Genomic DNA, 13497 nt, shown 5'->3' with positions numbered 1-13497 from the left:
CTCCAGGCAAGAACACTGGAGTGCGTTGCCATTTCCTTCTCCACGGGATCTCTCTGGCTCAGGGACTGAACCCGGGGCTCCTGCATTGCAGGCAGATTCTTTACCATCTGAGCCACCGGGGTGGCTCCAAGATTCTTGAAAACTTGACAACTGAGCTTGGTGGGCCAGAGCCACGTCCCACTCCCACCTGCTCGAGCCTGGGCACTTCTGTTCCCGCCAGGCCACCAGGGGCGGCCTGCTTCTGGCCCCTGCTGCCCGGCCTCAGGGCAGCTCTGGCAGCTGCTGGCCTCACCCGCCACCCCTGGCGTCCCTGCCCCTCGAGCTCCTGCTCTCCCTCCTGCTCCCCTCGCGTCCCTCTCGTCCCCTGCCTGGCACCTCTGACTCTGCTGACGCTGGACGCTTGTGGCTCCTCAGGGCTCCGTCTTGGGCCCCTTCTTTCCTCTCACTCTGCCCTGTTTCCTGTGTGGGGGTCTCAGGGGTTCTCCACATCCAGGGGGCTTCCACACCTTCATCTCGAGGCCACTTGACTCCTGACTCAGCTCGTCAAACCTATTTCAGCCTGGATTTCTTAGAGGCACCTCATCCTACAAGCAGCCCAGAGAGAATCCCCTCCCGTCCTCCCACAGACAGGCTCCTCTAATGCTCGCTAAACCAGGCCTGGCCTGACACCTATGGTTCCTCCGGTCAGCAGCGTCGCAGCCCCTCTCCCTGCTCCCTCTGGCCCCTCACAGTCAGCCAGCCCCTCTTGGCCAGTTCAACCTCCAGTGTATTTCTTCAGATCAATCCACACTCCTCAACGCCTTCATGCCATCACCTCAGACCCAGTCCTGACCTGATTACAACAATATTCGTTTAATCGTCTCCCTACTAACGCTGTCCCCTCTAAGTCCCTGGCATATCTGCCATCAGAGTCAAGTTTCTAAAAGGCAGCCCTGACCCTGCCAACCCCACACGGCTTCCTGCTGCTGTGTGGATACCGAGCGGACCCTTCGCACGTCCGGTGGTCGGGCCCCAGCTGGTCTCCCCAGGCTTGTCTCTCTTCAGGCCTCACCTCACACACGGCACTCCATGGAGAAGGTCGCCATTTCCTCCTCTGGGGGATCTTCCCAACTCAGGGATTGAACCTGGGTCTCCTGCATTGCAGGCTGGTTCTTCACCATCTGAGTCACCTGGGAGGCCCCAACGTCCTCTTACTGTAGGCCTTTCCATTGCCTGGAGCACCAGCCTGCACCTCTCAGGCGAATAACCGCTCCTCACCTTCCCATCTCAACAAGGGCCTTGTCGCTCCCTGACACTCTCTGCCCTTGACTCCGTGGAATGGGCTAGCGATCCTGTGATGTGCTCTCATGCACCCTTCTTTCTTATAATATTTGTTTATTTATTTACTGGCCATGCCAGGGGTCTTAGTTGTGGTGTGTGGGATCTAGTTCCCTGACCAGGGATCGACCCCCTGAATTGGGAGAGCAGTCTTAGCCAGTGGACCACTAAGGAAGTCCAAAAGTGAAAGTCGCTCAGTCGTGTCCGACTCTTTGCGACCCGGCCAGGCTTCCCTGTTCATGGAATTTTCCAGGCAAGATACTGGAGTGGGTTGCCACTTCCTACTCCAAGGGAAGTCCAAAGGCACCCTTCTTTGTCACACGTTCTTGTGAGTGGCAGTTTGGAAAAGCAGCTCCCTCTGCAAAGCAAGGGCCTGCCCCACGGTACCAGTGCCCAGCTCAGCCAGTCCGCCTCGTGGCCAGCCCCTCATCTTGAGGGACTGCGCTCTTAGACGGCTCTGTCTTGGCCGAACAATGCCTTCTCTTTGGTTTTTCATGCCGGCCCAGAATCAATGCTGAGCTTGTTTATCAGATCCCATGAAATAGTCTGAAATGACCATTTACTGAACCACTGGTGAGATGCTGACTCTGTGGTCCCAGCCCTGCTGAAGGACTACTGCATTCCTCTGGGTTCATTTCCTCATGGATGCGATATTTTCATTGGAGTTTAAAACTGGTGAGCAGTGAGTGACCAGCCTTCTTTACCAGGAGCAAGCAAGTGGAGGTGGACGAAAGGAGGTGAGTAAGGAGCCAGCCAGCATCCTCTCTCGCTAATAAGGAGGGGGGAGGGGGGTGTGAGACCCAGGAAGGAAAGTTGGACCAGCAATGGAGAGGCACTGGCTGAAATTAGTCCAGGCCCCTCCCCGCGCTATGATTCCATCCTGTCATGAGTTTCAAGAAGACTGGGGGCAGGAAGGAGGGTATGAACCTGATGGTCATCGCAGAGCTTATGGTAGGTGTGCAAGGGCTCTGTGTCCTCTGTTCTTTCGGCATGGTGCGCTCAGCATCAAAGCAAATGAAGCTACGGTATTGAAGGACATGGAACTTTCAACAATACAATTCATTTTTGGGCTTCTTTTAAACACACAAAAGGTCTTATTAGGTCCCCCAAAACTACTGGTTGTGTCCCACAATATCATAAAAGAGTTTCACAGTATTTGATTTTAACTCAGAACCTCAACAAAGAAAGCTAAATCGAACACTTCTTTAAAAAGTGTATTTTGTTCCCACGCTGCCAAACCCTACCTTTCAGATTTGTTTTTGCAGGAGGGGAAGGGTGGGTTATGCCTTGTGGCATGTGGGATCTTAGTATCTCAATGAGGGATCGTACCCATGATCCCTGCAATGAAAATGTGGAGTCTTAACCACTGGACTGCAAGGAAAGTTCTTAAGTTGAACTGAACACTTTTTATTGCAACTCTTTAGTGTAAAATAAATTTAAATGATTTAGGGCCCACATTTCACTGTGGTTCCTCAAGACCTGAAAGAGTTGTTTTGGGAAGAGCAAATGAATATCATGAATATCAAACCTAGTCATCGTTGTAGGTTCTATTAATGCAAAGAATGCAAATGAAAGCATTTAAGAATAGTGCATGCAGTGAATATTTACCAAAGATGATAAGAGGTAGTTCCAGCCAAACGGCTGCTAGCCGGAAGAGCAGAAATGGGGCTATAATCCCCCCAAAATCACATAAACCGGAACACAGTGAAACTCCAAAGTTTCTGCAGAATAAAAAAGTTGTTTGAAATAAAAATATTTAAATAACTTCAGGATGAATAATATTTTCAGATTTCTAAGTAACAGAAATGGTAACAATATTTCCCATTTCTCTAGTGTTTGACATTGAAAACGTCTCCTCCCTCATACTCTATGCAAATCATTTCCTACACAATTCATTTCCAAGCTGCACCAGTTCACACCTGTCACTCCGTGACTCAGAGTCACAGCGAGGCTAACTGGAGCCGGGGGTGAGTCTACAATATTGGTGGAAATTAATCATCCGTCAGCGGCTTACTACCCACCCCACTCTGTGGCACTCATGCACCCTCGTGGCGCCTATACTGACCATAAGGTGTGCTCATGAATATTCCCCCCAGAAAGGAGGCCTGTTTGCACTAGCTGCTCACACTGGTTGATTTCGTCCTTCAGGAACTGGCCGTGGAGTGTGGTCAGAGCAGAGGCTGGAGCCTTTACACAGAGTGGAGCTGGTAATGGGAACTGTAACTCATGCTGCAAGCACACTCACCAGATTTTCTGATTTCAAGTCTAATGCGTGCGTGCGTGTGTGCTCGGTTGCTTCAGTCACGTCTGACTCTTTGCAACCCTATGGACTGTAGCCAGCCAGGCTCCTCTGTCCATGGGATTCTTCAGGCAAGAATACTGGAGTGGGTTGCTGTTTCCTTCTCCAGGGGATCTTCCCGACCCAGGGATCAAACCCGCATCTCCTCTGTCTCCTGCATTGCAGGAGGTCAACTTAAAACAGGCAGCTGCAGAATTACTTAGGAGAAACCATGATACAGATGTTGGAATTACCGTAATGTTGTTGGGTACAATTCTGAATTTACCAAATAGACAATTTCAAAGGCCATGGTTATGCCTAGTCTTCCCAGGGTAGCAACAGTGGTCCTCAACCAGGGTATTCCTGCAAACACACAAAGTTTGGGAGGAAGAGTTAGGGGTCTACTTTACTTTCCATACAATTTTACAAAACAACAAAAGGCATTTGCTTAGTGCTCTCCCAGCCTAATTAAGTGCAAATGATGTATGTGTGTGCTTAGTCATGTCCCACTCTTTGTGACCCCATGGACTATAGCCCAGCATGCTCCTCTGTCCATGGGATTCTCCAGGCAAGAATACTGGAGTGGGGTTGCCATTTCTTCCTTCAGGGAATCTTCCTGACCCAGGGATTGAGCCCACATCTCCTGGGTCCTTTCCTTCTTCCTCCATAGTAATGAGTGGGAAATGCCAAATGTTTGACATTAAATATTTTCTTTCTTTTGGGCATTAAGAGAAGAGAGAGTACCATGTCTGCCCTAAAAAGTCAGTACTTTAAATTTGTTAAGAGTTGGGCAGTTGATGACATCCATTTTAAGGACGCTGGTGGGCTACAGTCCATGGGGTTGCAAACAGTCGGACACGACTGAGCGACTTCACTTTCTTTCTTTCTTTCTATCGTTGTATACAACGTTGTGTTAGTTTCTGCTGGACAGCAAAGTGATTCAGTGATACACATACATTCTTTTTCATATTCTTTTCCATTATGACTCATCGCAAGATACTGAATCTAGTTCCCTGGGCTGTGCTTTGTTGTTTAGTCATTCTCTATATCATCGTTGACATCTGCTAACCCCAAGCTCTCCCTCTGTCCCTCTCCTGTGCCTCCCTCCCTTGACAACCACAAGCCTGTTCTCTGAGCCTGTGAGTCTGTTCCTGTTTCTAAGATAAGCTCATTTGTGTCATATTTTAGATTCCTCGTGTAAGTAACATCATATGATATTCCTCCTTCTGTCGGACTTACTTTGCTTAGAATGACCATCTCTAGGTCCACCCACATTGCTACAAGTGGCATTATTTCATTCTTTTCTGTGGCTGAATTGCATTCCGTTGTATATATGTACTACATCTTCTTTATTCGTTCATCTGCTGATGGACATTTAAGCTGTTTCCATGTCTTGGCTATTGTGACTAGTGCTGCTATGAACATAGAGGGGCAAGTATGTTTTGAATTATAGTTTTGTTCAGATATATGCTCAGGAGTAGGACTGCTGGGTCATACGGCAACTCTATTATTAGCTTTTTGAAGAACCTCCATACTGTTCTCTTTTTAGTGGTAATACCAGGTAATTCCCACAATAGTCTAGGAGGGTTCCCTTTTCTCCACAGCCTTTCCAGAACTTGTTATCTGTAGACTTTCTAGCGATGACCTGACTGGTGTGAGTTGGTGCCTTGTGGTTTTGGTTTGATGCCACCCTTTCTCAGTAGCCGTGGCGTGAGCATGTATGACTGCATGAACAGGAGCTTGTCTGCTTTCCAAAGTCAAGGGTGTTCAGCACGCGCCTGACTCTAATCTCTGAAAAGGAAACCTTCCCCTTTATGAAATGGAGCTGGACCCCCTGGTCCTTGACCCCGCTACGAACCATGTCCTCTGCCTGCCTTTGCCTGTGGAAAACTTTGGTCAAGGAATAAGTTTAATCAGAGAAGTGAGAATTGCGGAAAACAAAGGAAAACAGTTAAAGGAGATTAAATAATAATAATGTCGCATTAAGCATAGTCAAGGACCTTTACTTCTTTCTCACGGGCTATCGATAATATTCTGCTCTGTATCCTGTGAGCTGTCTTACAGACACTAGAACACCAGGCGGAGAAGTTAACCAATGATGCTCAGACTGCACCCAGGACACGAGCTGCCACAATTCCGAGAATGGTCCTCAGAGAAATGGGGACAAGTGGACCCTGGAAACGAAGATCAACTGAACCTAAAGCAACCAAGATGACGCCGGTCAGACCACAGATGACCAGCGTGATGACTGTCAGAGCTGACTGTGCTCTTACGGCATGTAGCCCCCTCCCCACTCTGCCTATAAAAGCTCTCGCCCCCCAGCTTGTCGTGGTAGTAGCGGTGGGTGGGCCCTGGCCTTTGCACAGACGTCAGCCACCCTCCCCTCAGTTGCCGGCATCTGAAATAAAGCCAAGTTTCTTTTCCGCCAACCTGGCTGCTTATTGGGTTTTGAGCTGTGAGCAGCCGGACCCACCACACAGCTTTCTGTAACATTTATACTCGTACTTGTCTATGCTCACTCAGCATTAAATGGTCCTCCTGCCTTCTAGAATTATTGCACTTTCCTGAATATATAATTTTTTAGTGGAAAAGTAGGCACGAATGAGGAGGATGAGAGAAGAGGCTGGAGCTCGGTAAATTTAGGTGTGTTCTCTTCAGAGAATCAGTTCAGTTCAGTCGCTCAGTCGTGTCAGACTCTTTGCGACCCCATGGACTGCAGCACGCCAGGCCTCCCTGTCCATCACCAGCTCCCGGAGTTCACTCAAACTCATGTCCATTGAGTCAGTGATGCCATCCAACCATCTCATCCTCTGTCGTCCCCTCTCCTCCTGCCCTCCATCTTTCCCAGCGTCAGGGTCTTTTCCAATGAGTCAGGTCTTTGCATCAGGTGGCTAAAGTATTGGAGTTTTAGCTTCAGCATCAGTCCCTCCAATGAACACCCAGGACTGATCTCCTTTAGGATGGACTGGTTGGATCTCCTTGCAGTCCAAGGGACTCGCAAGAGTCTTCTCCAACACCACAGTTCAAAAGCATCAATTCTTTGGTGCTCAGCTTTCTTTATGGTCCAACTCTCACATCCAAACATGACTACTGGAAAAGCCATAGCCTTGACTAGACGGACCTTTGTCGGCGAAATAATGGATGCTCAGAGAGTATCCAACTAAAAAAGCTGCTGCTGCTGCTGCTGAGTCACTTCAGTCGTGTCCGACTCTGTGCGACCCCATAGACGGCAGCCCACCAGGCTCCCCCGTCCCTGGGATTCTCCAGGCAAGAACACTGGAGTGGGTTGCCATTTCCTTCGCCCTAAAAAAGCTAGAACCCATTAAACAGAAGAGCCGTCAAGGAGAGCGAGAGAGGGGCTCCGAGTCCAGGCCAGGGCTGGGGGCTCCGCCTCGGCGCGCGCTGGCCGCTCGCTGGCCGGGACGTCCTGGCGCCCTTGACGCTGTTCCCAGCTGAGGACACCCGCGGCACCCACGTTACTGTCGCGTTGCGGAGGGAGGAACAGCAGATGCGCTGATGCTCTGGGCCGCCGTCCACTCTGGCCCAGTTGTAAACACGCGTTGCATTTAGCCTTTCCTTTTCCATTAGGGCCCGGGAAGGGGACCAGGAAATGCATTCCACCCCTTCCTTCAGTGAGCAGGTGGGGCAGTGCCAGATGCTGGGGAACGGAAAGCGGCAGCTGGTGCCCAGATTCCCTGGTTCCCAGCCCGGCCGGGCAACCTCTTGCTGCTCTGTGGCTGCAGAGGAGAATGCCTCAGCTACCATGGAAATAACTTGATTACCCAGGTTAGGTTCTTAAGCTACAGCTTTTTCTATTGAATCAAGATTGCTCTACGAGTGAGTCCCACTGACAACTTCAATGACAATTTAATCTTATAACTGGTCATTCATGGGGAAAAACCAGAAACCAAGAAATCAAATTAAAACACACACACACACACACGCACACGCACACAGCATGAGAGAGGTATGTGGTTAGCTCAGTGAATATAGATCAATAACTAGTCAATTCAGTAAAAGGTTAAGAAAATGCTTTCAGGTTTTCTTAAGAATCTCAACTCTTTCTAAACAGTAAAAGCCAGTATCTAACTGCATTGGACAGAGATTCTGTTGAAATGTGTGACAAAAGAGAAGCTCGAGAATTGTCATACTGTTTCAACAAAAGGGTAAAAGGAAAACAATTTATAGGAGGTGTAAGGGATGTGTGAATATTACGAGTGCACATAAAAACTTCTGACCAAACCAGTAATATTCTAAGTTCCCCCTGGAGTGACGATAGATATCTTTTGATAGCAATGGCAAGAAACAAGACAATTTAAGATTGAGGACTGAAGCTGAAACTACCTCCCATGAACTCCTGAGAACACAGAGAAAGAGGGTCCGTCTGAAGGGGATTTGGTCAAACTGCTAGAGATTACTGAGAATAATTCCTCAGTTTTTGAAGAAAGGATGTAGGGTTTTAAACAAACACAATTTCATATCTCCTTTGAATGCCCCATCTGCAACAGACTCATTAATACTTTTTACTTAAAGAGAAAAGTCCAAGACAACTTTTTCATTTCAGAAAGACTTACCCAAACGGCCGGGTTTATAGCCATCTTGAATAAACTCAAATTAAAAATGGCAGATGAGTATGGTTCTTGAAAAGCTCTTTTAAACACAGGCAAGACACTCTGCAATATAAATCACAGCAACATCTTTTTTGATCCAGCTCCCAGAATAATGGAAATAGAAGCAAAAATAAACAAATGGGTCCTATTTAAGCTCAAAAGTTTTTGCAGAGCAAAGGAAACAATAAACAAAATGAAAAGACAGCCCACGGTTGGGAGAAAATATTTGCAAATGATGTGACTGATAAGGAATTAGTCTCCAAAATTTACAAACAGCTTATGATGCTTAGTAGCATCAAAACAAACAACCCACTCAAAAAATGGGCAGAAGACCTGAATAGACATTTCTCCAAAGAGGACATCAGATGGCCAATAGGCATATGAAAAGATATTCGACATCGCTAGTTATTAGAGAAATGCAAATCAAAAGTACAATGAGATGTCACCTCACAGTGGTCAGAATGGCTATCATAAAAAAAAAAATCCACAAACAACAAAAGTTGGAGAGGGTATGGAGAGAAGGGAGCCCTCCTGCACTGTTGATGGGAATGTGAATTGGTACAGCCACTATGCAGAACAGTTTGGAGATTCCTTAAAAAACTAAAAATAGAACTACCATATGACCCTACAATCCCACTCTTGGGCATACATTCGGAGAAAACCATGGCCTGAATATATTTGCACCCCAATGTTCACTGCAGCAGTTTACAATAGCAAGACATGAAAGCAGCCTACATGTCCATCAACAGGGGAATGGAAGAAGATGTGGTACACACACACACACACTGGACTATGACTCAGCCATTGAAAAGAATGAAACAAAGCCATCTGTAACAGCATGGATGGACCCAGAGAGTGCACGCTGAGTGAAGTGAGACAGAGGGGAGGAGGAGAAATGTCACATGACGTCCTTATACGTGGGCTCCACCAAGAAATGATACAGATGAACTCACTCACCAAACAGAGAGAGGCTCAAAGACTTGGAAATCGAACTTACGGTTGCCAAGGGGAAGGAACAGTTAGGGACTTTGGGAAGCTCATGTTTACACTGCTATATTTAAAACGGATAACCAGCAAAGACCTACTGTACAGCTCATGGAGCTCTGCTCAGTGTTCTGTGGCAGCCTGGATGGGATGGAGGTCTAGGGGAGAAGGGACACATGTATATATATGGCTGAGTCCCTTTGCTGTTCACCCGAAACAATCACAGCTATACCCCAACACAAAATAATTTTTTAAAATAAAAAGCTCTTTTATTTTTCAGGCTTTTGTTAGAATTCAAAAATTTGGGTCAGGGACAGTGGGTCTTAGATGAGGATACAGCCCAAACAATTGTTTTGAAATTGTTTTCCAGAATTTCATTCTCCCATCGGGCTTCGTGGGGGGAACGCTGGTTAAACAGTTTTCTCTAAGATAATTTTAGAGCTGATTCCCCTAAAAGGCTGCTCAGTATTCTTCTCAGGGGCAGTCATCCTGGTGATGACGTCAAGAATGGCTGAGAGGAAAAATCTTTCTAATGTTAATTCAACAGCCCAAGGAACCAAGTCCAAAAGTTCCCTTAAGTGGAAGTGAGGACTCTCGGCTCAGGCAAGCAACCCCTGCTAACATTTGGTATTCACACACAGCACTACGGATTTGAACTTATTCTTGGCAGTCAGTTACGATGAGCATGAGACTATGAAAGCAGCCGTATCTGCAGAACACACAAATAGAAGGCCTCCAGAATAGCAGCGAGTCGTTTCCATTGTTGCTAAGAACAACTCTACGACTTGGGAAACTCGGTCTACAAAATAAAACTGACCAGCTCAAACAGAAAAGTCTATTCTTTGTCTTCTGTTTTCCAATATATGAGAGTATTCTCTGTAAGACAGCTTGATTCCCACCCACTTAGGAACTTCAATATAGGTTTGGACATTTGATCTTCAGTGCTTTCTGGGATCGTGCTGGAGGCAACACACACTGAACCCATCCCAATCTGTCTGGGGCCAGAGAAAATCTTCTAGGGGAGAGTTCTGTCATGAAAAGATGGGCCACACTTAAGTAATTTTTTTTTCTTTACTTTCCTAATTTCATAGGCAATGAATATGTAATTAATATTTGATTCCTATTCCATATGGGATGAGAACAGATGACCTTGTCTTAGGAAATGACATTTAAAAATTAAACCTAAAACTATACAGTGCCAAAGTAAAATGGAAAAATCAGTGAAGTATCCAGTGGTCCTCATTTGTCACCTTCTACTAAATTGTGCATAATGCCTAACGATAGAAATTATGTTTGTCTCCTTAGAAAACGAACTTATGGTTGCCAGGGTGAAGGGATAGCTAGGGAGGTTGGGATGGTTATGTACACACTGCTGTATTTAAAACAGATAACCAACAAAGACCTACTGTGCAGCACATGGAACTCTGCTCAGTGTTATGTGGCAGCCTGGATGGGAGGGGGGTTTGGGGGAGAAGGGACACATGTATATGTATGGCTGAGCCCCTTTGCCGTTCACCTGAAACTGTCACAATGTTGTTAATCAGCTGTACCCCAATATGAAATAACAAGTTCAAAAAAAAAAAGAAATTATGTCTATCTTGTTTATAGCTCTATCCTTACTCCTAGTTTAGTGGCAGCAATTAATAGATACTAAGTAGATAAGCAATGACCTATATCTCCTCCAAGTCTTTTTTTTTTTCTCCTTTGGCCACACAGGGAGGCCTGTAGAATCTTAAGTTTCCTGACCAGGGGATCAAACCTGGGCTCTGGCAGTGAAAGCACTGAGTCCCAACCGCTGGACCACCAGGGAATCCCCTTCCCCAGCTCTTAAAATGCATTAGGGCAGTGTGGTAGGTTGAACGATGTTCCCTAGAGTTCAGGTTCACCAGAACCTCAGGGTGTGGCCTTATTTCAAAATAGGGTCTTTGCAGATGTCATGGTTAAGTTAAGGCACAGAGATTCAGAGAAGGTCACGTGAAGATGGAGGCAGAGGTGGGAATGCAAAGGATGGCTGGCAACCACTGGAAGCCTGGAAGAGGCAGGCAAGTATCTTCACTGAGAGCCTTCAGGGAAAGCGCGGCCCTGTCTACACCTGGACTTCAGACTCCAGCCTCCAGGATATGAAAGAACAAATCTGTGTTGCAAGCCACGCAGTTTATGGTACTTTGATACAGCAGCTCTAGGAAACTCATATGCTCAAGAAAAATGAGATAAATGTAAACAGTTCTGTTTATCATCAACCATTCCAATATGACAGGATTTCTCCCCCTCCTCATTCTGAAGATGGGCATTCCTGTAATGGTATTCAAATAGGGTTATTTGATGTTTTAGGATTTCATAAGTATAGTATTAATGAACTTATCTATAAATGTCTGACTGTTTTGACACTGCAAAGAGCCAACTCATTGGAAAAGACCCTGATGCTGGGAAAGATTGAAGGCAAAGGGAGAAAGGGGTGACAGAGGATGAGATGGTTGGGTGGCATCATCGACTCAATGGACGTGAGTTTGAGCAAACTTGGGGAAACAGTGGGGGACAGAGGAGCCTGGCATGCTGCAGTCCATGAACCAGCACAGGTGGTTCATACTTCTGAGAACCGTGCTTTACTTTGTCCATACTCTTCACTAGGTTGTCAACCTCTCCAAGTCAAGAAATGTGTTTTTCTTCCCTTTGTAACCTTCGTGTTTTGCAGGGAATTAGTGATACAGAAGAAATGTGAAACAGGGTCAGTGATATCACAAAATTAAGTCAGATAAAGGTGATCAAAAGCAAACTACATGAATTCCATCCCTGGGTATATATATGAGAAAAAAGCCAAAGCCACTAACTGGAAAAGATACACACCCCGCAATGTTACAGCAGCATGTTTACAATAACTAAGAATCAACCTAAGCAGCTATCAGCAGAATGAACGGATGAAGATGTGGTGCATATTATCCCATATATAGCGACTGAACAGCAACAATGTGGAATCTAGACTAGGAAATGAATTTATCTACAAAACAGAATCAGACTCTAGAGAACACACTTGTAGTTAACAAGCGGGAGGGTGTAGGGAAGGGGTGGATTGGGGGTTTGGGGTTAGCAGATGCAAACTATTCTATAGAGAATGATAACCAACAAGGTCCTACTGTGTAGCACAGGCAACTGTACATGGTATCTTGTAATAAACCATATGGAAAAGGAAAAAGATTCTTCAAACTGGAAAAAAAAAGCTTCTTTTGTGCTGCATAAAGTACTATAAGAGCTCCAGCTGTCCCAGCAACCTCCCCCCCACACCTCCTGGAATGTGGAAATAATGAACTTGATCTAAAACACACATTCCCTGGGAGTTTGAAAGGCTTCCACCGTCCAGGGCCCACTGTGTTCCAGGACAGGGATAATTGGCAGTGGGTTAGCCATGCACTTGGAGTTACCGACAACCTCTGTATCACACAGCATTCACCAAGCCCTCCCCTCCCCAGTTTAACTCTGAAATGTCTCTGAAATCACCATCTCCCATGCAGGGCTGAATGCCACCACCTTGATCCCTGCTCTCAGCATCTCTCCCTTCCCACTGCCATTGTCCCAACTGCTGCGGTCACTTGGAGGCGCTTCTCCACCACCCGAAGCTCACAAGACCACACCCAAGCTCTCGGCCTGACTGTGAGGCTATCATTGCTGGATAGGGGCGATCCCTCAGCCTCCTTGCCAGGATATTCCCGCGAAGAACAAAGAAGGTTCCAGGATATTCCTGTGATAATGAGGAACGTTTGGTTCCTAAACCAGCACAGGTGGTTCATATGGAATACTACTCAGCCATAAAAATAATGTAATTTGCTATTTGCAGCAACATGGATGGACTTGGAGGGCATTATGCTAAGTGAAATAAGTCAGACATAGAAAGACAAATACTATAAGATATCACCTATATGTGGAATCTAAAAACACACAACAAACTAGTGAATATAACAACAGAAAAAGCAAACTCACAGATAAGAGAACAGACTAGCAGTTACCACAGGGGAGAGGGAAAGGGGGGCAAAGTAGGGGTAGGGGACTAAGAAGTACAACTATCAGGTAAAGAGCAAGCTACAAGAATCTGTTGTACCATGTGGAGAATATAGCCAGTACTTTATAACAACTATCAATGGAATACAACCTTTATACATCATGAATCTTCATATTGCATGTCTGTAACCTATGCAATATTATACATAAATTTCAATTAAATTTTTTTAAAAAGTAAACTATGACTACAATCTATGTTTTACACATCTATTTCATCCTCAAATGACCCTAAAACTGGAGAAAACGGAAACATCTATA

At 46.0% G+C, this 13497-nt stretch overlaps 1 protein-coding gene across 1 annotated transcript in view; it reads right to left on the bottom strand.

Annotated features, from left to right (window-relative positions):
- The window catches only part of SLC22A3 (solute carrier family 22 member 3), a 100498-nt gene that overhangs the window by 7405 nt on the left and 79596 nt on the right, over positions 1 to 13497 (bottom strand). The window contains exons 8-9 of the mRNA XM_055433399.2: positions 3850 to 3958; positions 2926 to 3038 (exon numbers count right to left, since the gene is read on the bottom strand). Of these exons, the coding sequence (XP_055289374.1) occupies positions 2926 to 3038; positions 3850 to 3958 (222 nt within the window). The remainder of the gene's footprint in view (positions 1 to 2925; positions 3039 to 3849; positions 3959 to 13497) is intronic.

The sequence above is a fragment of the Moschus berezovskii genome, chromosome 10, assembly GCF_049115385.1.
Source record: "Moschus berezovskii isolate FMDL1 chromosome 10, NW_MosBer_1.0, whole genome shotgun sequence".
NCBI lineage: Eukaryota > Metazoa > Chordata > Mammalia > Artiodactyla > Moschidae > Moschus > Moschus berezovskii.
The sequence above is the reverse complement of the archived record's forward strand: the minus strand, read 5'-3'. Positions and strand labels throughout refer to the sequence as shown.